At 49.7% G+C, this 26,833-nt stretch overlaps 7 protein-coding genes across 7 annotated transcripts; 4 read left to right on the plus strand and 3 right to left on the minus strand.

Moving 5' to 3' along the window:
- Nucleotides 1-2,024: 2,024 nt before the first annotated feature.
- N7446_013099 (uncharacterized protein) lies at nt 2,025-3,910 on the minus strand (the record flags this gene model as incomplete). The annotated part of the gene is made up of 3 exons (XM_058521841.1): nt 2,025-2,367; nt 2,420-3,633; nt 3,695-3,910. 3 exons carry the CDS (start codon nt 3,908-3,910, stop codon nt 2,025-2,027), a joined length of 1,773 nt encoding a protein of 590 aa, XP_058365318.1.
- Nucleotides 3,911-4,298: 388 nt separating this feature from the next.
- Nucleotides 4,299-11,774, minus strand: N7446_013100 (Type I Polyketide synthases (Type I PKS); the record flags this gene model as incomplete). Its single annotated transcript, XM_058521842.1, has 3 exons — nt 4,299-5,247; nt 5,313-6,308; nt 6,340-11,774. The coding sequence occupies 3 exons, from the start codon at nt 11,772-11,774 to the stop codon at nt 4,299-4,301; spliced, it is 7,380 nt and encodes a 2,459-aa protein (XP_058365319.1).
- A 697-nt stretch (nt 11,775-12,471) lies between these two features.
- N7446_013101 (thioesterase domain-containing protein) lies at nt 12,472-13,333 on the plus strand (the record flags this gene model as incomplete). Its single annotated transcript, XM_058521843.1, has 4 exons — nt 12,472-12,606; nt 12,660-12,723; nt 12,772-13,217; nt 13,271-13,333. 4 exons carry the CDS (start codon nt 12,472-12,474, stop codon nt 13,331-13,333), a joined length of 708 nt encoding a protein of 235 aa, XP_058365320.1.
- A 1,021-nt stretch (nt 13,334-14,354) lies between these two features.
- Nucleotides 14,355-15,143, plus strand: N7446_013102 (aminotransferase class IV; the record flags this gene model as incomplete). Its single annotated transcript, XM_058521844.1, has 1 exon — nt 14,355-15,143. The coding sequence occupies one exon, from the start codon at nt 14,355-14,357 to the stop codon at nt 15,141-15,143; it is 789 nt and encodes a 262-aa protein (XP_058365321.1).
- A 957-nt stretch (nt 15,144-16,100) lies between these two features.
- Nucleotides 16,101-18,494, plus strand: N7446_013103 (para-aminobenzoate synthase (PABA); the record flags this gene model as incomplete). Its single annotated transcript, XM_058521845.1, has 1 exon — nt 16,101-18,494. One exon carries the CDS (start codon nt 16,101-16,103, stop codon nt 18,492-18,494), a length of 2,394 nt encoding a protein of 797 aa, XP_058365322.1.
- A 1,072-nt stretch (nt 18,495-19,566) lies between these two features.
- On the plus strand, nt 19,567-21,307 carry N7446_013104 (cytochrome P450; the record flags this gene model as incomplete). The annotated part of the gene is made up of 5 exons (XM_058521846.1): nt 19,567-19,807; nt 19,865-19,950; nt 20,003-20,764; nt 20,825-20,926; nt 20,981-21,307. The coding sequence occupies 5 exons, from the start codon at nt 19,567-19,569 to the stop codon at nt 21,305-21,307; spliced, it is 1,518 nt and encodes a 505-aa protein (XP_058365323.1).
- Nucleotides 21,308-22,941: 1,634 nt separating this feature from the next.
- Nucleotides 22,942-26,037, minus strand: N7446_013105 (non-ribosomal peptide synthetase; the record flags this gene model as incomplete). The annotated part of the gene is made up of 1 exon (XM_058521847.1): nt 22,942-26,037. One exon carries the CDS (start codon nt 26,035-26,037, stop codon nt 22,942-22,944), a length of 3,096 nt encoding a protein of 1,031 aa, XP_058365324.1.
- Between the last annotated feature and the right edge of the window lie 796 nt (nt 26,038-26,833).

Consider the following 26,833-nt stretch of genomic DNA (forward strand, 5'->3'; position numbering starts at 1 on the left):
GAGATCCCGAAACTGCGAACAAAGCTGATCTGCAATTGACTGTCCAAAATCAGCACCGCTGAGCATAATCCTTAGATCCATGGTCGCTTCATCCTTGGCGGAAGGAAATTGAATACATGTCACCATCGGATAAGTATGCATCATCTTGAAATCGCACGGGTGCACGCGGCAGGGAATTTCGCCCGGAAATACGTAATGGCCACCCATAGGGGCATGGAGGTAGGGGACTGCAGAGCCTAGTTCTGTATCACGGGGCCAAGATGTGCTTTTGCGGACCACATTTCATCCCAGTCTGCTGTGTCAGATGTCATGGTTCGGATGTGCTGGCGCTGGACCCAGCGAAGGAGATCAATCCCGGTCCAGTCTGGCTTCAGGAACACTCAGACGGGGATATAATTTAAGCAAGGGCCAACTGTACGTCCGATACCTGCCATCGCAAGGTGGCGGATCCGCACTAGTTGAGCAAAGACCAGATCATCGGAGCGAGTCTGACCAGCCAAACACAGCGCCTAGGCGGCTTTCGCCACGGTGGCCATAGTGATCCACCCTTTGTAATGGGCAATGGGATATCAGAGACACTGGTTACCAGCAGCTCGCTACGTGATCGGTCTACTGTGAGGATATACTGATCGGGTGGAACAACGTAGGTCATAGAAAACCCCTAGAGTAACTCTCGCCATTCCTGGAAGACCGAATCCGTGTTGTGTGCCGCTCGACCGTGGTTATAGTCAGAATACTCCAGCCCTAGGGCAGGGGCGTCATTAGCGTTCCCAAATACCGACATGACTTCTTCAATAACGCATTTCATCGCAGCTCCATCGTACTATGCCCGGTTGAGTCTCAGCGCCGCGGTCATATGGCCGCTCGCTCGGTCCTAGATCAGGAGAAGCTTTGTTTGTGATAGGGATCCCGAGGGAGATCGGGGTACGGTCTACCTCGCGGCAGATGGATATGGTCACTATAGAGGGGTCGTGTTCACCCGTCTGAATTTCTTGCACCGGCAGGTTGGATTCGCGTAGAACGAGCTGCACAAATGTTTGCTGGAATGGAACGAACGCAGTATGAAGGATCGCATGCTTTGAGACTACTACCCTGATTGCCGCTCGGAATTTGGCCACGTCCAGCGGCCAAGAAAATGAAAGGCAATATAACCAGTGTGATGCGCCTCGATTGACCCACGTGGGAAGTAAAAGGGGGGGAGGGGGACTATAGTGAAGATCTGGTCCCGATTCAACTGCCACTGGGTGCAAATCTCATCCAAAGATGCAATGAGCGGGATGGGATGCCTCTCTAGCACCGGCTCTTGTACAGTTGCTTGGCTTTGGCTGAGAACGATCGCCAGATCAAATAATCGAGGATTCTGGAATATTGTAGGCACTGCGATTGCCATTCCATCTTTTCACGCAGACGCTGCCAGGGCCATAGCATTGAGTGAGTCCAGCCCGATGGTGAACAGGTCTTCATCCAATGGGATGGTCTCTGCAGACCGTTGCAGCACGCGACAGCACCGGAATTGTCGCTTCCACTCCAATGCCATGGCTGATCAGATCTTTTGCCAAGGAAGAAGAGAGCTGGTCCAAGAGGCTGTATGAGGACTCGCCGTCCCATGCACAGACGGCCGGATTGTTTAGATAAGCAAGACACTGTTCATGGATGGTGTAATGTATACAACTGTTAAGCGGACCCACCGCGGTTTGGTTTCACTGAGATACAATATTTCGCTGTTCCTCACCCAGCACATCAATCTCACGGAGGAATAGTTGCGGCCGTTCGAGTAGCGTGACCAAAAACATGACGGAAGGTTTTTGCAACCATCAAGGCATATTTGTCCCTGAGCAGGGAGGTGTGGTGAGTATGAATCTACACCTCCGCAAGTCTGTAACATGTTTCCTTTGTTATTCTTACGAGAGAAATTATTGTTATGATCATATTCGGCTATTTGACTAAAAAAATTGAATTTTTAGCAGCAAAACTTTGGTAAATATCAGAAAAGAACCGAATATATAGCAAAGCCTGTTGTCAGTTCATCGTTTAGCCTTCAGCCTATTCAACATTTCGGTAAGAGCATCTCTTCGATCATTCATACCCGCTAACTTCCTTCTCTGCACCTTTCCGCTCACTGTACGGGGAATACTCTCCACGAAGTAAATCCCTCCATCCAAAGCTTTGTACGATGCCAGCCGCTGCTGCGCAAATTCATACACATCACTCGCAGTGAGCTTCCCTGATGCCTCTGCGGAACGTACCACATACGCACGAGGCGCCTCGTCACTCCCACCGGGAAGCTTGATCCCCGTGACCGCGGCATCTGCAATGAGTGGGTGCTTGAGCAGAACGGCCTCGATTTCTGCGGGCGACACCGAGGCTCTGTGTGTATACCCTGTCAGCACATTACACGAAAATGAAGTGGTCAACTTACCCTCGCACTTTGATCAGCTCCTTTGTTCGCCCAACAATGAAGTATTGTCCGCGTTTGTTGACATACGCCACGTCCCCTGTGCTGAACCACCCCTCGCCATCCACCACGGCCTCACTATTTCCCAAATACCCATTGAACAAGCCTGCACCACGCACATACAACCGACCCGGTGGCGCAGCCGCGTCAACCACTTCAACTGGGTGCTGCTGTGCTCGTTGATCCTCATCCTCATTCTCGCCAGACCCTTCAATAGGAGTCCTAAGATCAGCCTCCCACCCTGGTAAAACCGATCCGATACTGCCAAGATCACCTTGTTCTGCTCTACCGCCGCTAGCAGGGTACCAGTTCTGAAATACCGGCCCAGTCTCCGTCATACCCCAGATCTGGCCAACACAGGCATCGGGATGCAACAAGTCCTGGAACTGACCCATGCAGGCGCGGTCAATGGGTGCCCCCGAAACAGCAACGTAGCGGATGGAAGTAAGCGCGGATTTGGGATCCAGCGAGGCGGGCGCCTGGATAACGCTGTGCGCCATGGCAGGGACAAGATGTGTGTCGGTGATGCTGTGCTGGCGGATTGCGTCTAAAAAGAGGGGGAGTTGGAACTCGCGCGCAATGTACAGGGTGTTTCCATAACGGAGTGAGAAAAAGTGCGACCAGAAGGATGCAAAGAGGTGATACATGGGAAGACAGACCAGCCGCCGGACTTTGTACGGTGGAGGATTGGCCGTCGCGGAAATATGACCGGCGATCAGGGCACCGTGGGTGAAGGTGGCAGCTTTTGGGAGGCCCGTTGTGCCACTGGTTGAGTACATGGCCGCCGGGGTGGAGTTGGCGGTGGCAAGGTCTGCGATATAAACGGGTTCCGTGTCGCCGTGGGCGAGAAGGAGCATGAAAGAGCTTGCTTCAGCCGCTGTCGGAATGTCAAGCAATGGAGCTAGAGCTGGAGTTGGAGCGCATTGTTGGTCCTGCTGTTTGAGGGCAATTGTTGTCTCAAAGGCCGGATCGTCAAGTAACAAGAGCTGATTGGGTGAGATACCGGTTTTCTTGGAGACAGCAAGGACAGTTGGGAGAGCATCTGGCTCGGTGATAATGAGCACAGGACGGCCTAGCTTTATGACATGCTCTAGCTCATCTGGGACGCTACGCGGACTGGCGCCGATGTACACGCCGCCGGCCCCTATAATAGCGAGGAATATTGCTGTGTACAGAACCTGCGACGTGAGCGAGGGAAGTGAGTATGGCAAAAAGCCGGCTAGTAAAGGGATAACACACATTATTTCGCAAGTTGACCAAAACACAATCGCCTTTTTTGACTCCATGCGCCCTGAACCCGGCCATCAAAGTGCGGACAAGAAGTTTCAGCTGGGCACCACTGAGGGCACGATCTGGCTCATGAGCATCAATAATGAGCGCCTCAGAAGTGTCATAGTGAGCCTGAGCATCCAGAGCAAATGATACGACGTCGTGGGAGTTCGGAATAGAGCCCATGATATAATCTGATACTGCTGAGAACAACTATAGTAAGTGTAGGATGCGATGGCAAAGAGCTTTAGAAAAAAACTAGGAGACATCATTGTGGCAATAATTGGAATCAGCAGTGTGAATTCTCCTTGCAGGATGCAGGATGCACCACGGAGGATCTGGCCGCAACATAATGGAACTACTGCTATGTACTATGTACTCGGTACTCCTATAGGAATGAAGACTGTGGGTCAAAGCGCATTTGCGGAGACACCGACAGATTTACGAATACATTGGATTCATTTATGGGCTTTAATCACTAATTATAGGCCGAAATATTCCGAAAAACTCGATTGTCTACATTTGTGTATATTGAGCTCACAGAGAAAGCACTATCTACAAACTCGCCGATTATTCAACCTTCAACTAAAGGTATAATGCTAGAATCCAGTTTCTCAGCAGCGCTGGAGGCAAGGTCATTGATAGATGAGCCTCCAAGTAGCTGCAGAACCGGAATATCCACGCCAAGTTCCTTGACGAACCAGATTCTCAAATCCACCGCAACGAGCGAGTCGACCCCAAGTGTCATCAACAACATGGTTCCAAGAAGCGCGGTGTCATCCGGGAGCCGCATCTTCTTTCGCAACTTTTCGCTGAAACCTTGGGCAATGATCTCCGTAGCGGCCGCCAGACTCTCAGCAGCAAGCAGTTGCGCCTTGATGGGGAAGTCCTTGCTGTTTGATTCCGCAGGCCCTGACTGCTGGAAATACTCGATAAAAGGCCACTGCTTCGGATTGCGGTACCATAGGACATCTGGGAACTGAGCTGGATCCGTCATTTGATATCCACCAACTATCTCTGCTGATTGTCCCGAGTCTGGCCGGCCGGCAAGAATGCCTTCTGCAACCAACTCATGGAGATCACGCTCAGATAAAATAAGTGGACCCATGCGATTCGTGAGGAACTCCCCCAGCTGCGGGTCTATGTTGGCAAGGTACCCGACGCCTCGAATCTGGGCCGGATGAATGATGCTACCAACCTGGCCGCGCTGGCGTCGCTGATGCACGAGGCCAGCCATGAACTCTGTGGCAGCAGCGTAGGTCGACTGATGGAAGTTACCTAGTGGACCCGAAAGAGAGCCCATGAGAAGGAAGAAATCAAGGTGATTGTCGCGGTACAGCTGGTCTAGAAGCAGACTACCTTCAACTTTGGGGGCAAAGACTTGGTGGAAGTCTTCAACCGACGAGTCAGCGAATGGGCCGTCGCGTAGGACCATGGCTCCATTGAGGACTCCTCCAACAGGTGGTAGCTCTGAGTTTATGCGCTTGTGGACATGAAGCACCGAGGCACGATCCGCCACATCCCTAACTCAGTTAGTCATTTGTCGAAAATTATTTTTAAACCCAAAATGGAAGATCTTAGTACTCACATGGACATGACAATAACAGAAGCACCAAGCCCTGACATCTCTTCAAGCCACGCCGGGTCGACCTTCGGGGATCGGCTTGTGAGAACCACCGAGTGAGCTCCCCGGGCAATCATCCATTGACACACCGACTGACCAATGTCACCAGTGAGTCCCACAAGGAGATAGGTCTTGTGGGCGCACAATTTCACGAGGGAGCTTGCTGGAAGGGGGTCGGCCTCAATGGAACTTGAATGCATCCAATCGACAATCCTCAGTCGCTGGTGATTAAGAGACGGGCTCGAGATATCCTGTGGAGGAATTGTCTCCACAGAGGAGCGGAAGGATCTGCGCCTTTGGGAAAACAAACAGGCTTTGATGAGAGAATTTGCCACGGAGTGATGGGCACCCGGAGGAGGGAGCGAATCACTGTAGAAGTCCTTCAAACCACAAAAGGTCGGCCACGGTGTTAGTACAGACCTGAACTTGGAGAAAATTTGGTCTGCATCAAGGTCGAATGTGGCAAAGAGTGATACGTTGGTTGGTAGTAGGCGGGATATCGTGCGTGACGAGCTCCGGGGTGGGATAGCCAGGCTAGCTGGATCTTTGCTGGGTTTCCCATCGGTTGTGATGGAGCGTACCTGAACATTGGTTCGGGAGCCAAATGCAGAAAGAGCTTCTTGTAGAGACTTAGGGGGTTTGTGAAGAAGAATTGTAGAACCGGCAGGCACTTGGCGGACCAGTTCCTGGGCAAGGAGGGCTGCGCATACGTGGTCTAGGAAGACAGCATCATTTCTGTCTGATGACCAGCTGGGAACATTCAAACACCAAGCCGCTGGTGTTGAGACAACCGTCGCGTGAGAGGCCGACAGCGCCACAACCAGGGCACCTGTCCGCTCATTCGTTCCAAGGACTACATGAAGAAAGCCGCTGTTGATTCGAACAGCGGGAAAAGTCGCATATTGTACACGAATTCGAACAGTCTCTTCGCGGTGTCCTTGTCCTTCGATACCCGTCTGGCTTTCTGCAAAAGACGGGGGAAAAAACCAACCTCTTCTCGCTCCTGTGAATCTCCACACAGCTTTGTTCAGGATTAACAGACTGGGTCCTGGGAGTCCCACGACTCGCCAGCCATCGCTGGTTTATATCCGTGTCGCTATGCATGCGGGAAACCTTCAAGGCCCCGTTTTCTAGCAATAATTCCCATTCGGCGCTTTCCATGCAGTTGGATAGCCGATAATCACCACTCACTTCGGTGTGAACCAGCCGCATGAGTATGCTTGCAACAAGATCTGGCGACGCTTCCCCTGGGTCTCTGATCATGAGGTGCTGTAGTCCAGCATGGGGATTCTCGAAAGCCAGGGAGCGCAGAATCCCCTTGCTCATCCGGAGGTACGGATTCTCATCTGCCTGCTCAGTAGCCAGCCACAAGAGTCGTCCCGTGACACCAATGACGCTTTGCAAACTGTGAAGGCGCTCTGCCGTGAGACATTTCGCAAAGGGACTATCCATATCTGATGCAACTAGAACTACCGCCAATGAGGCACCGGATGGAGGGATGTAGTCCTCCAATCTTTTGGCGGCCGTGATGCGACTGTAGAATGGACCCACGAGATTTTTGACTGCTGAAAGTAGCTTCGCAGAAGCAGGTGTCGCTCCTCCAAGCAATACGAGGTCGCGCAGCTGTCCATTGGCAGGGACCGAGAGTGGTTCAATCAGCTTCTTGACGCGGTCGTCGATCGCCCGCGAAGTAAAGACAGACCAACCTAGAAGCTTTGATTCTTCTTCCGTTGGGGATATTGCCTCGAAATCGCCGAAACCTGAGGCTTGCAGCACCTGGTTCCAACCATCTCGGGAGATATGGGGTCCCCAGGGTCGGCCGTCTAGTTCGCCCAACCACCACCTGTCTGATCCGCCGAAGACAAACGACGATGTAATATGCTCGGAATCTGTAGTCTCCATAATAGCAACTCTACCTCCGGGCTTCAGCAAGCGTCTCACATAGGCCATGGTTTGCTTCAGCGAGCGAGTTTCGCATAGGACATTGCCTGCAACCACGAGGTCGAACCCATGTTCAGAAAATCCTTGTTCGATCGGATCCCGCTCTAGATCCAGCTGGCGATAGACTAAACGATCATTGTGGGAGGCAAAGATCTCACGTGCCTCGTCAAAGGAATTTTCCGAACCATCAGTGTACGTGTAGGAATGATAGCTTCGACCGAGATGGTCTAAGACCGCCTGTGCCACCGAGAATCTGCCACCACCGATTTCGAGGATTTTCATTCGTGGGTATCGGAAGGCCAATTGCTCCACGAAACATGCCAAGTGCTGCGTCATTGTGCTCCAGTCTTGGGTCTCCTGACGCATACGAGACAAGAGGTTCTCACGGCCCAGCTCTTCTACCAGGGAGCGCTCACCTCGTAGCCACCCAAGCAGGGCTTCAGCGGTCGTTTCCAGAGCGCGTAAGGCGACTGGATGAACCTCTTTGGCCGCCAGAGGTCGGAGAGAGGCAATTTTGCCTTCCAAATAGTCAGGTGAGTAAATTTGATGACTGCCCTGGCGAACGGCGGCCAGAACTCGATCCATCCACGCCACGTACCGGCTCTTGTGCCAGTCCAAGTGTTCGCGGTCATTGCTAGTCAAGAGATTCTGTGTGTCCCGTAGGTGGAGTAAAGCGAGAGTATCTGTTAGGTGGCGAGGGCGAGTGTCCGAGAGACTGGTCGATGCAGGATTTGGCGCCCATGGGCCCCAAACCTGCTTGACAAACATCGGACGGTCGTCATCAGGGAGCTGCGTGAGCTGAGACAGATGCATTCCCTCAACCTGGACGAATCCGCGACCCTTGCCATCGTACAGTTTGATATCACCAGTAATTCCAGTCTTTGCAATTTCGATCACTTTGGCTTCAACCGTTAGGTGGGCGTTGGAATCGTGCAGGGCACTAATCCGGCAAAAGGCTGGATTGATTGTCACACGGTCTAATCGGGTTGGAAGATATAGGCTAGACACTTGACCGTCGCCAGGGGAGCCGATGGCCACAAACAAAGCCTGTAGACTAGCGTCCAGCATCGCTGGATGGACTAGTAGAGATGGGTCATTGTCTGAATCGTGGGCGGAAATACTTCCATAGGCTATGTTCTTGCGACGCTGGAGTTTTTTGAGTCCCCGGAAAGGACCAGAGTAACCCAGGCCAAGCATATCCAGCTGTTTATATAACTGATCTGAATCCACAGCCCGCAGTCCAGGAGCGATGGGACCCTTGCACGGTAGTAGCGACACGTCGTATTCGCCCAATGTCATCCCGATGTGACCAGATGCGCAGCGCCGCAATGTTCCGTTGAAATTGGCCTGACAAGAAAAGGAAAGGATAGCATTGCGTCCATCACTGCCGTCAGTTTGGTAGACATTAAACATAATTTCAATACCGGCTGAGTCGTCGAGGAAAGATATCGCCCGATCAATAGCCAGGTCAGTGACCTCCACCAACTGCAGCGCCTGACCATCTGCGATGAGATGGGCAGCCTCAAGAGCCATGACTAAGTACGCTGTGGCAGGTAGAATGATCTGCGAGTTTGCCTGGTGACATTCCAGCCAGGGGAGCTCATCCACCCACAGGAAATTTCGCCATCGCCACTCTCCCTCGCCTGCATCTGGGCTGGTCGCACCAAGAAGCGGGTGTTTGGGTAGGCAGCGAGAGACTCGGGCCTCTGCTAGACGCGGCACAGCCCAAAAGGTTTGACTGTGGTCAAAGGGATACGTCGGAAGCCAGGAGAGGTACTTCAGCAGTCGAGAGGGTGCGAAGAGATCTACAAAGGATGGGATATTCACTGATGTAGCCCCCAGATGCGCCCAAAATAAGCCCACGGCCAGAGAAAGTGACTCAACACCGCCAAGCTCACGCTGGGATACTGGGATGTAGGGCATTTCGGCATCTTCGGGCTTCATTTCCGATATGGTCTGCAAGCACGGGCCACGGAGAGCAGGATGCGGCCCGATTTCAACGAGGGCGTCGAATTGGGGTTCGTTTTCCAAAGTTGCCGCTAATGCCTCCGAGAAACGGACAGATTGCAGCATATTTTTGCACCAGTACTCGTTGTCAAGCTCTGTCATTAACTGCCCGTTATGAACACTAGAGTACCATTTCGCTGTTGGCGAGCCCTCGAGAACACCAGTCTGACAGGATGTCATGGCCTGTAGATAGGGTTCAATACAGGGAACCATATGATGAGAGTGATAGGCCGTGTCGACACGCAACTGGCGCGGGGCTTGATCAAGGCTCTCAAAGAGCCACGCGAGCTCGGTGATCATCTCACTGTCTCCAGAGAAGGTCACACTGGAAGGGGAATTTGAGGCGGCGACAACGACGCTCCCTTGGTAGGGAGCCTCGCTGCAAATTGCCTGCGCTTCCTCCCAAGAGATGCTAACCGCTAACATGCTTCCTCTTTGCACCCCTGAGCCTGCGTGCTTTGCGGAAACACCACGTAAATAGGCAATCCTGATAGCGTCCGATGCCGACAGCCATCCAGCCGCGTAGGCGGATGCGATCTCGCCAGATGAGTGACCAACCACCGCCGCAAATTTCACTCCAAGAGACTGCAACATGTTGACCTGAATGATCTGCAGGGCGGTTCGGAGGGGCAGGGAAACCTCAGCCGATCCAACCCTAGAGGTAGATTCGGGAGCAGCTAGCTCATCCATGAGGGTAAAAGTGGGCCGATATGAGTCTGGGAGAGTGTCCAGGGAGTCCTGCATCTCTTGAAGCCAAGTTTTTGCTTTGGGGCATTGGGAGATGAGGTCAAGGCCCATCTGAGCCCATTGCGCCCCCTGACCCGTAAAGATGCCTAGAATTCTCTTCGGCTTCTTATTCAGGCGATTCGTGATGATAGACGATGCGTTGGCTGCAGAAAGTTGGTCTAGCTCTTCGCCCAGCTTCTCCTTCAGAGAGTGAACGGAGTTTGCCGTGAGGACGACCCTATGGCTCAATGTTGATTTTCGTGTAAGAAGGGATGAGGCTAAATCCAGTAAGTCGATGGTCGGATGTACCTCCAGCACATCCATGTATTGACGCAGTACCGCCTTGAGTGATTTTTGCGATGCGGCGGAGAACACAAATGGCAGGATTCCCTCCTTCGGGGTCTCACTGACAGTAGGTAGACTCTCCGGAGATGCGCTATAGCTCTCCAGAATAACGTGGGTGTTAGCACCCCCGAATCCAAAGGAACTGACTGACGCACGCCGAGGGGTTCCGTCTAAAAGATTGGGCCAGGGAATCAGCTCGGTCGGTACCCGGAGATGGGAGGTATAGGGAGCAATTTGGTCGCTGACTTTGTTAAACGACAGATTCGGGGGGATAAGCCCGTGTTGAACAGCTAGCAAAGCTTTCATGAGGCCCGAGAGACCAGCAGTGGACTCGCTGTGTCCGATGACAGTTTTGACGGAGCCGACATGGATGATGTCTTGCGATAGCGCGTCTTCTTTGAAAAAGGCATTGTATATTCCCGCCGCTTCATTTCGATCTCCTGCCACAGTCCCAGTCCCATGGGCTTCGAAATACTGACAACGGTCTTCCTGGCGCAGTGGGTCCAGGCCAGCGCGTGCGTAGGTTGCTCGAATCAACTTGGTCTGGGCCTCCGGGTTGGGCATTGTTATGGTTTGACTGGTACCATCGCAATTAATCGCCGTGGCCCGAATTACACCATGAATTTCATCACCGTCACGCAGAGCATCGCTGAGGCGTTTCAAAACTATAGAAGCGACACCCTCTCCGCGGGCGTATCCATCGGCCGCCTCGTCCCATGTGTGGCTGCGGCCTGTGCTCGATAACATATGTAGCTGAGATGCGCGAACATACGTGTCCGGTGATAAAATAAGACAGCTGCCGGTGGCGACGGCCACCGGGCATTCTTCATTTCTCAGGGCTTCCACGGCCAGATGCACAGCAGTCAAGCTTGAGGAACACGCCGTGTCGACAACTATTGAAGGCCCTTGCCAATCAAAGAAGTAGGAAACACGGGTAGCTAGCATTGATCGTGAGGTACCAGTCACACCAAATGTAGGAAAAACCTCTGGGTCGGAATAAAGCAGCTCCGCATAGTCATTGTTCATGGACCCGCAGTAAAACCCCGAGGATGAGCCCTGAAGTTGGTGCAAGGGCAATCCAGCCCTTTCAAGGGACTCATATACTACCTCTAGGAGGAGACGTAACTGGGGGTCCATTGACGCCGCCTCCATCGGCGAGATGTTGAAAAATGCAGCGTCAAATGCCCGGATATCTTCCTTGAGGAAATATGATTCCGGTGCATTGGTAGCTCCCCGCCGCATCTCTCCAGCATGATAGAATGCATCGGAATTAAAGCGGTCCGCCGGTACTTTTGATGCAACATCTTGCGGTTCCCGAAGAAGCTCCCAAAGTTGAGACGGAGACGATGCCGAGCCAGGGAAGCGACAAGCCGTGCCCACTATGGCGATGGGCTCAATGAATGCCATTTGGTCTTACAGTTACCGATGATAAGTCGATGAGTAGAAGTCCAATTGAATTTATCTATCGGAGATGGAGGTTATGAGCTTGAGTTCAACTTGGAGAGATCTGGATATTTTACCATGTGTCCAAAGTGCCCAAAATATCAGATTTGGTCGAGTGTGGTGGACGAGAAATTTTATTGCATATATATTCAGCCCAGAACGATTTACCTGTTGTATCGAGATCTATCACGTTCAACATTTAGTACCTTGTGGGCCTTCAGCGTTTAGGTGCATATATTTAGGTACCTTACGTAGAAATAGTACCAAAAAGTAAAAGAAAAAAGAAAAAAGAAAAAAAAGGGTAAATACCGAATAATTTATTCTAGGTATTTTAATTTCTGCTGATCTTATGCAGTCGCTGCTTTAGCGTACTTCTCAACCGCAGCCCATTGTAGACCTCCAGCTTGTTGATCATATTAGTCAGCGATTGTATGTTGAGAGAATCAGGAATTTCCTTGCTTGATATCATAAAATGGGTGCTTTCATGCCGTCCCTTGATTCTTCGATGATACAGCAGAGATGGAGACGATCGAGAGATATACTCCACGATCGGGAGAAAAACACGTTTTGTTTTTGCCAGCCCTTTATATATCTTCAATTTCCCCTTATTGTTCACAAGTTCAGTCTTAACACAAACTGCATCCACTATTGATTTTAAGTCATGGAACAGAATCCTCACCAGATCCAGCCTGGGCCCATGGACGATCCTGCCAACCCCATGGTTCTTTTTCACGACGCTGGAGGTACAATCTACCCGTACTTTCGCCTAGCAGATTTGCAAAGACCCTTGTATGGGGTAAGTAACTCGCGTTCTGAGCAGGGGGGCATTGGCCGCACGGGTTCCGCCAGATGGGCGTTGTCTATGCTCATCTAGTGAAATCGATCATCCCCTCTGGTAACATCATACTGGGAGGTAAGTCAACTTGATGAAGGTATGTGCTTCATACTAACTATTGTCTAGGGTGGTCTCTTGGAGGTTCTCTGGCGATGGAGGTCGCATCACGGCTCATGCAACTACCGCAATACACGGTACAAGGAGTCATCTTGATTGACAGCGTTTTTCTCTCAAAAGCTGTCAAGGCTCGTGCCCCGACAAATCTTGACGAATTTATCGCTGGCTTCAAGTTTCCTCCCCAGATGCCCGAAATTGTATCCGTCCAAGCAAAGCAATGTGTTTTACATTCTTACGAGGCACAGAGGGGCTGGAAGCCGCCCCCTCTTTCATCCCGACCTCATGCTGTGCTCCTGCGTGCCACAGAGCGTATAAATCCTGATACAATGGATGTGCACTTTCTAGACTGCGCTAGAGACTCGAATTATCTGGGGTGGGAAGAATGTGACCCTAGCTTTATCGTGGCTTGTCTAGACGTTCCCGGCAATCATTTTACCCTTTTTGATAGCCCGAATGTATGGTATACCCTTCTATGTTCCAGAGTGTCTTTGACTAACTAAATTGCTAGAATGAGATAATAACCCGCCAAATTCAACATGCAATTTCGATACTGACAGAGCGACAACGGTAAATAAGCTTTTGGTGAACAAATACCACAGACAAACAGAGATGCACCCTTCTTGTTGTTGCTTTGTTTCCAATTTACTTCTCACGGCGCCTTTCATTCCTACGTGAAAAACACTTCTGTCGACTTAGAGAGACTGTTCTTGTCTCCTTCACAAGGTGCTGATCTTTGGCACAAACTATCTGCGATTATGGAAAATCCCTCAATATCAGATGTTCACTGCTTAAGACTGAATTACTTAGGTCTATGTTGATGTAGCAGCTATTCCAATATATTCACCCAGAATTATGATGCGTAATGCTTTCTCTACAAGCGCATATAACCAGTTCCAATACCTCATTACGCCGAATCTTAGATTTTACAGGTCACTTTTTCAACTCGATGTAGATGTGACCTGTGAAGTGTACCCATGTGAGTACATTGAGGTAAGAACAGGTTTTGTTAGATTAGTATAGTTCATCGAAGGCCTTGCAGTCTTAGTGAATGACGTTATTACACAGCATTACGCGGAAACAGGCACACCAATAGGCAATTGCATCTCTAGTGCCTCTAATAATAGAAGCAAGACGTTGAAAATCTGGATTTATTCATTATAGAGCTCACCGACAGAAGCTACATCTGACACAGCTACGGGCTACTGCCCACTTTACAGGTATGAAAATTGAGTACGGTCATGGGAACGAGGTCTGCGTCAAGCTTCCAGTGAACTATCAGTTTCTTGCAGACCCACCAAGGTCTTTTCTGGCAAAATCAATTCACGAAGGCAATTAATCTACATATGCACGTTGCAGTGGCTTGCTGGCTGGGTGGTCTGCATATGATGCGAGGTTCTCAGCCGCGCAACACAAACAGATAGCCGATGCCCCAAAGTCTGCTGGAAAATCTAGTTGCATGGCACCTTGTTCTGTCAAGGAGGGGTTAAAAATTACCAAACTGCATGTCTTCCTCTACATTGGAGATGCACAACTGAGCTACGCCCCCAGCCTTCATCGCCGCGGCATTCTCTGAATCCAACTCCAAAACAATCATGACTGAATCGTTCAATGTCATATCCACCCTCCGCTATGACCCGGCGCTGCCAGGAATGGCGGAAGGAGCCCGGAATAATTACCCAGACTCTCAATGCACGCCGTACTATCTTCTACCCTACCACCAGGACCGGCTTCTAAGCGCAGCGAGGTGTTTCAATTGGCCAGACGCAGTAAAGTTCCTTGAGCAGGATCGTAAACATTTCCTGGATTTCTTGGATTCTTTCATTCCTGACCCAACAAAGCCGTGGCGACTTAGAATTCTTATCGACAAAGATGGAACAGGAAGAGTCGAGGCCAGCATGTCTTCCCCTGGTCCAGTTAATCTTCTTACCCCCTTCGACATGAGCACCTCATCCATCATATGGCGAGTCCATGTCGACTCCCAGTGGACCACCCCTTCGGCATTTACCACCCACAAGACTACTCAGCGCGATAACTATACTGAAGTACGCTTGCGAGCGGGGATAAAGTCCCCAAAGGATCAAGTGGAGGTGCTGATGGTGAATCAGCAAGGAGAAGTTATGGAGGGAAGCATCACCACGGTATACTTCCGGCGCCCATCGCCATCAGCTCCACATGGAGAGGGGAAGGCCAGTGATGCAATGCAGCAATGGATTACACCACCCCTTGCTAGTGGAGGGAATGCAGGAACAACCAGGCGGTTCGCGTTGGCCTCTAGGTTGTGCTCCGAAGAGGTTATCAATGCGGCTGATTTGAGGGACGGGGATGCATGCTGGATCAGCAACGGGGTGCGAGGATTCATTCGTGGTGAAATTGTTCGTTAGCTTTATGAATGACTATTTTGTAATAATCTAGCATCCAAGGTACACCCGAAAGGCGTTAGTGCGCGGCATCGGTAGGCGGTACGAATCTATTGACAATACCGACAAATATACATAAATGTATGTACATTACTGTGCTCTTTCTCATTTTGTTTAAATACTTTCTCTCCTGTCTCTTTTAAAAAAAGAAAAGAAAGAAACTGGAACTGGAACTGGAACAGAGAAGACACATATATGCAATGATTTGATGGTTTTACGATTGATGGACACAAATACTTTCAAGTAAGAATTCGACAAAAAAGATGACAAGGATCCCCGGAGATATACTATGCACGTTTTTAAGCTAGTTGATGCTCGGCGTAATTCGTACAATTTGTCCTTGCTTTACAGTACGTAAAGCAGTCAAATGCTTTTAGTATCAATGCATGTACATATCGTGATACATCACAAAGCACCTCGGTGAAGTAGGTACTCTGTATCTCCTTGCATAAAGCCCACGAGAGTCATGTCATAGTAGGCGCTTGAGAGCAATTAGTTCAAATTCATCATCGGACGAGTTTAATCGTGACCTATGGTCAGGGTCTCACCGACTGATACCATACTTTCGCCTGCAGGAACCTATCGCCAATTATTGCGATCTTCAATGCTTGTGCAGCAGGATTCTGGGTCTCGATTGCTGCTTGGTGTTCAAAAGGACATGCCGTATTAACCCCTAGTCCATTGAAGCTAGTTGTGTAGCACCAGTGGCTTGCGTGCCTGATGGTTGAAGCTAATGATTGTTACACTTTGTTTTACAATGGATCCTAGCATAAGCCCTGATTAGATTTGTTGCTCAATTTGATTGAGTACTAATAAAGCGGCCAAAATCTCGTTGTAAAAGGACGATTACTCTTCTTGTTTGACCTAAATTTCCAACTTCGTCTCTTCATAGACATCAATCCTCCCTGAAGCAGTGCCGCTATGGTTCAACCAAGGATCTTGTTCATCGACGCCTATGATTCCTTCTCCAACAACATTATCACCCTCGTCGAAGGATCCCTGGGAGTTTCTGTAACAAAACTCACAATCGACTCCCCACTTCCTTCTCACCTCCATGAGTCGTATGCGGGTATCATCATTGGCCCAGGTCCCGGAAGCCCCTACGAACCAGCCGATGTAGGCTGTATTCAGCAAGTATGGTCTCTACCAGAAGATCAGATGTTACCTGTTCTGGGGATTTGCCTAGGATTCCAAAGCCTTGTGGTTCATTTTGGAGGCGCCGTTGAGCGGTTACCATATCCGCGTCACGGCATCGAAACCGATGTTCAGTGCTGCAATGACCCCCTCTTCGTGGGAATTCCCACACTGCGTTCTGTGCAATATCACTCCCTCCACGGTGTCCTTGGACATACATTCGAAAATGGGGATCTTTGGGATTCGCATGAAACATGTCCGGAGCTTGTTCCGTTGGCATGGGACATTGACCACACATTTTCGCGGGCCCCTCCTACTCCCGAAGACTCGCGAATTGCATTCGGCAGGCTTAACCCGACGCACATCCTCATGTCTGTAAAGCATGAGACTAAACCGTTCTACGGAGTCCAGTTTCACCCGGAATCGGTTTGCTCGAGTCCTGAAGCACGTCAAGTGATCAACAATTGGTGGAAGATTGCCAAGGAATGGACGAGCCACCGTCTGATTTCTCAGCCAGGTGAAACCCCTGAGCCTAGCTCAGTCCTATCGAAGTTATTGGACCTAGAAAACTTGAGTCTTGCCATTATCAGAGATGCTCTCATCCCGAATGGAGACGAGCTGATTGTTTTGGACTCCGAGATGGCCCAAAATTCACCTCTGGGTAACTATTCTATCCTCGGTCTAGTCTACCCGGATACCCTCCGCGTCTCTTATAGCGCAGGGGATAAGCAAGTTCGCCTAGAGCAAGGCGATGAATCAACCACTGAAACTTTGGGTGGTGATGATCGCCACATCTTCACCTTTCTCAAGACGTTCATGGAAAGCCGCAAGAAGCTGCATGGAAATGAAAAGTCTCCATTTTGGGGAGGACTGATGGGTTACATCGGTTACGAAGCTTGTTTGGAGACTCTGGGTATCAAGGCTCAGCCTCATCCCGAACGTCCAGATTTACAGTTTGCATTTGTCGAGCGGAGTATTGTGATAGATCACACTGCTCGTCAACTCCATGTCCAGAGCATCAAGATTGATGATCAACAGTGGGTCAACGAATCGGCTTCCATCTTGGGCGGCCTGGCAAGCCCGGAGTTGCGTTCCGAGGACCAAATCACCGAAGACCACGCAGAGAATTGTCCATCCCGCTCTAACTCATCATCTTCATTATCCAAAGAGGATTCACTTGAGAGTTTAGATACCAGCCCTAGTTTCTCGCCTTCATCCGCAGATGTGGACGTTAACAAGCTAGTTACACGCACAAAGTTCACTATTCCCGACGAGGTCGCATACACGAGAAAGATCCGGGAGTGCAAGACAGAGATTCAGCACGGCAACTCGTACGAACTATGTTTGACCGACCAGACCAAGATTGACATTTCTTCTCCTATTTCCCCGTGGGCAAGATACCTACGCCTCCGCAGAGTCAACCCCGCCCCCTTTGGTGCATTCATCCGCCTTGGGCCAATCACTGTACTGTCGTCTTCTCCAGAACGGTTCCTATCGTGGACTCGTCCCAACATGGAAGACGAGGTCAATTGCCAGTTCCGGCCTATCAAGGGCACTGTCAAGAAGCGACACGAAAATCCTGATGGGAGCACACGCTTCGTCAATATTGCCACGGCGAAGGAGATTCTGGCCTCACCTAAAGAACGAGCGGAGAGCTTGATGATCGTTGACCTCATTCGTCATGACCTTACTGGTGCCCAATCCAGGGATGTGCGAACAACCTCACTGATGCAGGTTGAAGAATACGAAAGCGTTTATCAGCTGGTAACCGTCATAGAAGGCACGATGCGGCCAACATGCGCTGCCAATGACCCAAACTACCGACCCCTAAGCATGGGAATCGACGTCCTTGCCGCCAGTTTGCCGCCAGGGAGTATGACAGGAGCCCCCAAAAAGCGGTCGTGTCAGTTGCTTCGAGGTATTGAGGAAGAAAAACCACGATCGATATATTCAGGTGTGCTGGGGTACATGGATGTTAGAGGCGGAGGAGATTTCTCTGTCGTCATACGTACCGCCTACCGCTGGGATGATGAGACCACTGAGACAGACGAGACGTGGAGAATTGGAGCAGGCGGTGCCATCACCGACATGAGCCAGGAACTAGCCGAGTGGGATGAGATGCACACCAAAGTTGACGCTGTGCTTCGGTCGTTCAAGCTTGTCAACCAAGTCTCATCTTAGCATTCTCTTTATCATCTACACCCAGAAAGTAAATCTATATAGTTTTTGCTTTTTGCTCTTTTTCTTTTTAACACTCCTTCCTCTACCCAACAGGGACTTTGTTCTGACCATTGAGCTGTATCTTGATTTTCGGTCTTTTGAATTGACTACTTGCGTGGCTTTCGCCTCAAAACGTTTAATATTTGCCTTTAATCACAGCATAGGCCTACAAGCTGTAGCCGTAGTATTATTGATGGATGTCATCTTTACTTGGTCTTGCCCAAGTCCATACCGGGAACCACACCGAAAAAGTTTGAGAACGTCAGGGTCCAAAATGAGATATTCACTACATTAGCTCAGCTTGGTTTTGATCGAGATGCCGAATACCCGGAGGGGATTGAAATCTAACGCTACGTTCGTCAAGCCTTTAGTTTCCGGGTCAAAACCTCTGGGGTTGAAGTCGTGGTGGGTACAAAGGGTCAGGAATCATGATTTATGCACAAGTACCATGTCTGTGTACATCAACCAGCTTACCCCCTTGATCGAACATATGATCCATAACTCATTGGTTGAAAACAAAACAAAAACTCGGTGATCAGCAGACGAGATACATGCGCCATGTAATGAAATACAACATGCAGTCAACGGTTTCTGTAAGATCCTGCAGAGACCGATAGATTTCTGCAACGCCAATCATTCCTTATAAAACACACAAAAATACAAAAATCCCATGGCGTTACCATGATGTCACCTGAAATTCTTCAGCCAGCCTTTGGCCTAGACCTTACATATCTCCTGCACCCGACGGAAACGATTAGGCAAGGAGGGATTTCTATGACAATTAAAAAATACTCAACATCTATAGCAGCTGCACGCCGAAAACTAGTGTAATTGGAATTCAATAGGTCCAAAGATGAGTTGCTCAAATAGGCTATTGCTACATTATTAAGGATCGGTAAGATCAGATACCAACAAAGCACCCAAGATGCAATGCACGCCCACAGTCCATGCAAAGTAGATCCCACTCTGCTAAAGAATATATTGTGTCGAAGTTTCTCTCTTCTTCGTCGACCGACCAGGCTCATTTCGAATCATGTACAGCTCCCTTGAGATCCCCATGGCCCCCAAGACCTTGGAACTTCCACACAACCTTCAGGTAATAGTTCCATACCTTATTTTGGCAGTCATCGGACTTTTGCTCAAGCGAAAACTACTCTCATCGATCTCTGATATCAAGGGTCCTTGGTTGGCGTCAGTGTCGACCCTGTGGCAGATATATCATACTGCTAAAGGCGACATTGAATATGTTGTCCAAAAGGAGCACCAGAAGCATGGTATTGAATTTATTATCCAGGATATGCAATAGCAAAGATGGCTAACTATCCTCCCAGGCGATTTCGTCCGTATCGGCAATAATGAGGTGTCATGCAGTCACCCAGACAGCATCACTGCTATTCTGTCACCAGCATACGAGAAGGTAGATAAAGCTCCAAGAGATTGTACAGAACAAATATTAACACGCCTTTTAGGCAGGCTGGTATCGAGCACTTGCTGTCCCTGACAAGCATCACCAAACCCCAATGTCAGAATGCGACCCCAAGCGACACCGAGAACGATCATCTATCACAGCCAGCAGTTATTCCCTCACTAGTCTGATCAAATCGGAAAAAGTCGTCGACACTTGCATTGAGGAATTCCAACAGCAGCTCAAGAAACTCGCGGGCCGTGGCCAGGCCATCGATCTCGGCGAGTGGCTAAACTATGTTTCCTTCGATGTCATTGGCGAGTTGACCTTCTCGCAACGCTTGGGATTTGTCAGAAGGGGTGAAGATATCGACAACTCAATTAGTAGCATGCGCTTTCTCATGGTTTACCAAGCCGTCATGGGATACATGTATTGGCTGCACCCGTTTATCCTCCACAGCCCCTTTTCTGGCTTCTTTGGTCTTCGGCCGCATGCTCACATTTTCAAAACGGTCAGCGCGGCCGTTGATAAACGCCGAGAAGATCCGAACGTCCGACCTGATATGGTTTCTCAATGGATCAACAACCTCCGCAAGTGGCCCGACCGTATGGAGGAACGCGAGATCCTAGCCGTTGCTAGCATGACCACCATTGCCGGCTCCGAGACCATGACCGGGGCGCTGTCAAACATGTTTTACTTTCTCTTGAAGAACCCTGATTGCATGACCAAGTTAAAAAAAGAATTGAGTAAGGCCCAGGCGGCTGGTGAACTGTCTCCCGTTGTTCTCCATGAAGAGGCCAAGAAGCTTCCTTACCTCCAGGCTTGTGTAAGTTGTCACATTGTTGTATCGATGAAGCATAACCGAGTTAACATGAACATTGTTTAGATCAAAGAAACACTTCGATACTTTGCCCCTGTGCCATTCGGCTTGCCTAGAGTGGCCCCCAAAGAAGGAGTTACACTGGGCGGGCGCTATTTCAAGGCCGGTGTAAGTCAGCCGGGATGATTTGACTGTAAACAAATTTGCTTACTACTGCCACAGACTATTTTATCCGTCAATCCATTTGTCATGCAGCGCGATCGCCGCTACTTTGGCGAGGATGCCGAAGTCTTCAACCCAGAGCGATGGTTGCGCCCCGAGGCGCCACGCTACGAAAAATACCTGATTACATTTGGTACCGGATATAACGGCTGCCCAGGTAAGCAGTTTGCCTTTGCGGAGATCGGTAAAATCACAGCGTCTGTGGTACGTGACTTTGACTTCGAGTTCGAGAATATTGGCACAGATTGGAAGCACCGTAGCCATTTCACTATCGCACAGAGCGACTGGCCGGTGAAAGTCTCTGTTGCAGCACCACTTGAGAACTGAGAACATTATAAGAATTAAGTGCAATGTTAGACTTCTAAAAGTCTTCCGGTTTAGGTAAAAATGCAGCTAGCATGACTGCACTGACCTGCCGTCTGGTAATCCATTATCCGATGGTAATTTGAGATCTTCATGTTCTGATACTGAGTTATTCCAATAATGCATTTCTTGATGGGTCGACACGCCTAGGGTAAGAGGAAACCTTTCTTCAAAATGATATTGCCGTAGAGACTCCAGATACTTATCTTAGACATTAAAATTACAAATATAAAACCAACAATCCCATCTGTAACTGCAAAAAGAACAACTGGGGATCTTCTAAAGACGTGTTCAAGCTCCCCACTCGCCCGTTCACCTTGACCGAATCTATTAAATTGGTACTATTACAGCCTATTCCATCACTTAATGTGGAGATGAGAAAGCAAGCAAAACAGGAAGGCCTAGGCCTACTAGGTTTTACTAAATAATGCCGAACCTAGAATTCTAGAGACGGGGAAGGGCTTTGTGATTCGTCACGGCATACCAAGTCCGAAGTAATTACATTGCCGAAGGACAGCACATGTGACAGCAAAACATATGCATCGAAAAATCTTTTGGCGGTATCAAGAATAATGCCTTTTATCCACTTACACCCACTCAAGGAGAGTCGGTGTAACTGTTGGATTGCCGGATTGCTGTGGGAATATTAGCTCGGTAGCAATACTGATCAGCTTGATGCATCATATCGATCGATTCTGTAGCCCATAACCTGCATCAAAACTCCAATTTACATATGCAAAGACCATGCATTTACAACTGCATAGATGGATACGAGGAATTGCATGAACACCAATGTAATTTAAATCACACCTGATCTGCGGAAAGACCCGGTTTATCTGCAACAATAGATCATAAGCAGCAATGCCGATCTTCTGCAATGAGCAAGCATGCCGATCCACACGATGCTAGTGGATCTGGACTACTAGTTTGCGGGCCGTACCTACATACGACCCACCCGAAAGGTCATATTCTGTCGAGCTTCGTATACCAGAATTATCAAGAATCTTTAAACCATGGGGAAAGGGCTTAGCTGATCTTTCATTGTGACGTATTTATCCTAACATCCTGGTAAATACACACACTGCCAATGTCGTCGCAATCGGACTAGATCTCTTCAAGGCTCCCCATTACACTTCACGTTAGTCACTCTGCAAAATTAAGCCAATCGCATACCGCTCCTTGACGTAATGAACTTTAGTTAACATGATGAGCCCCTGGAATTTGTCCCCGGTCAGGACATGTAAGGATCACTCCATGAGGCCAGCCATTGATAACCGGAAAAGCATAATGCGACCAATTCACAGCTCCTGTTCATCTATATTAGGTCTTGCACGAGGCGGTGTAGAGGCCGCATCTTTTATCCACGTTTATGATGTTACTTCGGTGGTATCCCGGTCTGTCAATTATGTCTACGCCAAGTTCCATATGTTGGCAAAAGTGGTCCTTCTAGTTATACGGTTGTAGAATTGATATTCAGTTTGACATTGTTTTATACCAAAATTAGTAACTAAATTACTCTGAAATACTCATTCTTTGATGGTTGCCTTTATATAAACACCAGGAGTAGTGATAGAAGCAAGTGTTCCACTAGTCAGAGCTTACACCTGGATAGCTTCCTTTTCATGAACATGGATCTCGGCTGTCTTCACAATGGGCTCCTTCCGGTCAGGAATCCAGCTAGACAGTGATTGAAGAAAGAGGTCCTGAATTGATCCGGGATGGAGAATGTGAGGCGCATCTTGCAATGCACGACGGATATTCACGCGACCGTACTCGGCCATGTTCTCGTAGACTTCCCAGCGACTCTTGTCTGCTAAAACTTTTTCCTTCAGCATTGGAGTGAGCGGATGCAAAGGATCATTCAACCGCATTGATAGCGAATTTACCCACTCTTCGTAGGGGATGCCGCGGAGGGGTGCGGGTATCATCCTATTGAGTAGATCGAAGCTAGTATTGATGTCGATCGCATTCTTGAGGTCGGGCTGCACCAGATTATATGCCTGCCCAAGATTTGTGTGCGAAGAAGAGATATGCAGTATCGCATTGACGACAAAATCCACCGGAACAAATTCTTTACGCTGGTCGGGGAGAATCGGGTAAGTCCCCATCTCCATGCAGCTAGTGAAAAGTCGGGAGGCAAAGTCGTTGCCGTTGCAAATTCCCATCTTGCTGTGGCCAAGCACGAATCCGGGTCGATACACCGCCACTGGGAAACCATTGTCGATTGCGGCCCAGATGATACCTTCGGCGACATACTGGCTCTGGGCGTAGCCTGTATCATAGGGCAAGGCAGCCAGGTGAGCTGCTGGACGCTCGTCTTCTGGTAGGAGCTTGGCACCTGTGACGTATCCGGTTGGACCATACGCAGCTATTGTCGAAGAATAGTGTAGGGCTTTGAGCCGCTTGTGGTTGGCGAAGTCAAGCATGTTCATGGTTCCAATGACGTTGTCCTGGCGATGGGACGAGTAGGGTGCTACGTAGCTCACTTTGGCACCCAAGTGGAACACGACGCTGGACCATTCGGCGTAGAAGTCGTAATCATCCTCACTCAGTCCTAACTTCGGCAAAGCAAAGCTCCCTGGAAGCACGATGACCTTTTCCAGATCCGCCCTGAGCTGGTACTTGTCCAAAGTCTCCTGGATACGGCGCGTCGCTGAGTTTTTGTCTGCGGCTCGCACTAAGCAGGCTACCTGTTTCACATTTGATCGTGCTGCCAGGGTTGCTAGTAGGAGTGCTCCAACAAATCCTGTAGCACCTGTAACGAAAACACGACCTTCAGATGAATCCTGCCAATGAGGGATAGGCATTTCCTTTGGTCGCAGGCTTCGACCAAGCTGCGAGTCATTCCACCAGATCTCTTGCGCGGCAAGGGTTTCGGTTTGGTCGGATCCATTGCGCACATTGGTCACCATTTGCGTGAATTTCTCAAGCGTGGTGTTCTCGTACAGCATCTGAGATCGGACGCCGATGTCAAACGTCTGGTTGATGCGGGCGATCATCGTTGCGGCCATCAGAGATGACCCACCCATTTCCAGGAAATCATCCGTGGGAGCAAGACGCTCAACTGGCAGGCCCAAGACATCGATCCAGATATACTCCAGCTCCGCGGCAACGTCTCGGCTACCAACCTGGGATTCGGCAGCCTTGATTCGGGATTGAGCGAGCTCCTCATCATGGAGCTTCTCCAATTGTTTCCGGTCCGCCTTTCCTGTTGCCATCAAAGGGAGGCTATCAATGAGCTTAACGCGCAGAACCATCAAGTGAGGGGCGATATCTAGATAGGATTTTAAAATCGCTGCGGGTGTGACGTCGGGAGCAGCTGGAATGCAATAAGCAAGCAGGAACTGAGCCCTGTCAACTTCCTTCGGCGTAATCTTGATAACCACCGCTGCGTTGACTAAATTTGTCTGCAGCAAGGTGGCCTCTAGAGCTTCTAATTCCACTCGCTGGCCCCTGATCTTGACTTGATTGTCGATGCGGCCAATGTATTGGTGAATGCCCTGGTCGTTGGCTCGCATCAGATCACCGGTCCGGTATGCGCGGGACGGTCCCTGGGTCAACTTCTGAGGGAGATGGGGCAAATGGAGAAAGCTCTTGGCTGTCTTCATGCGTTCTCCAATATAGCCCCTGGCGACGCCCACACCGCAGATGAGCAGTTCGCCGACATCGCCAGGCTTGACAGGAAGGAAGTCTTCTCCGACAACAAACACTTCCACGTTTCCTAATGGCTTGCCAACAGGAATCTGGTTGTTTCGGGCTTCTTCGCGGGAGACCTCGTGCATCAACGTATAGACGCTGGCCTCTGTAGGGCCGTAACCGTTGATGATGCGACCCGGAGCTCCTGCATCAAAGATAGAATTGATGCTCTGGCAATTGATGGCTTCTCCACCGGTGAGAAGAGTATCCAGGGTCAAAAACGCTCCAGGACATGCAAAGGCTGTCACTGAAAGCAATGACGTGGTGAGCTGGAGGACATCGAGCCTCTTCGTACGAATGAAGACGCTCAGTGCGGCGGCATCAAGCACCGTCGCCATTGGGATTACGACAATAGTTGCACCTCGCAGCAACGAGACCCAAATCTCGACCAGGCTTGTGTCGAAGATGACGCTAGTGCCGTGACCAACGCGTTGTCCAGGCTTGACTAGATCGATTGGATCGAATGAGAGGTTGATGATGCCTTGAGCCACGGTCTCCACGGCCTTGGGCTGACCCGTCGTCCCTGATGTGTGCAGTACATGGGAGCAATTATCGGGCCCAACTTGAGAAATTTCAAACTCCTCGTGACCATCAGCTGAGATGTCCCGATGGTCCACAACGAGATGCTGCCAGGATGCTAGACGGTGTTGGTGGGCAGCATCAGTGATGACCAGTGTCGTGCCCAGGTTCGCTAGCATACGCTCGAGATGAGAGTCGGGAAGCTTCTCATTCAGCGGAACACATGCCCTTCCTGCGTAGACCAAGGCTACCTGGGACAGAACATGGCTGAGGCTTCGTGGTATGAGGATTCCAACAGGCGATGTATCTGCGGGATTCAGATTGCGTATCTGGCAGGCCAGAGAGATAGCCTTGGAATGAAGTTCGGTGTATGTGATTACATCAGTTTCGTCTTCAATGGCAGACCTTGGGCCGCTTGATGATGCCTGTCTAGCAAAAAGGACTGCCAGGCCTGGTTGCGGCTCCGGTGAGATAGTCATGATTAAGTAAAGGCGTATCAAATAGATCAATGGCAGAAAAAAGGTTCTCGTTTTGTCCTCACAAGACACGCTGACGCTCATCTGTATATTCATGCCATTCGGTTATAGTGATGACGAAAAATATTATGTCAGTGGTTAATGCGCATTACCTGGCTCAACCCCTTCTGATCTAGATTATGCTTCCAGTAAGGGATTCTTTTTCGATATTTTTCTAATGAAAGCTATACCGTGGCAAATGAATGACCGCATTCGTCCCAATTGGTATTCTGGTACAAAATAGACCATGTACAGAGGGACTGATACCCATTTAGTCTCAAATATCGCCGATCGAAGTTTCAATAGAACGTACATTAGCACAAGCCTCATATCATATGTTGAAGCTTGGGCGGGTCCTCCAAGGTTGGATGCCACAGGCGGCGGGCTGTTATTACAACGATGCAGTACGAAGTCCACATTTCTAGAATCCGGTGTAGCTGTTTCCCCCTACATGTTGCATCACACTATTCTGGGAGTTGCAATGCATGATGGTTACAAATAAATTACTTGTATTTCCAGGTATCGTATTGCAGATTACCAGCTCGCGCAGGTGGGTCTTTCTTTTTCTTTCTTTCATCGAATTATTGCGACCATCACTCTGCTCAAGTAGCGACAGATTACAGTCCGCATATGCTCTTACGTCGACCTGTATTGTGCTTCATGCTGCATCTGTAGTGGGGAAAGAGAGGTTTGTGCATATATCGGCGTGGCAATGAGGATTTATGACCCATACCGAGGTAATTTCCGATATGGCACAGCT

The sequence above is a fragment of the Penicillium canescens genome, assembly GCF_028828765.1.
Source record: "Penicillium canescens strain IBT 15451 chromosome Unknown utg000011l_segment0_segment0, whole genome shotgun sequence".
Taxonomy (NCBI): domain Eukaryota; kingdom Fungi; phylum Ascomycota; class Eurotiomycetes; order Eurotiales; family Aspergillaceae; genus Penicillium; species Penicillium canescens.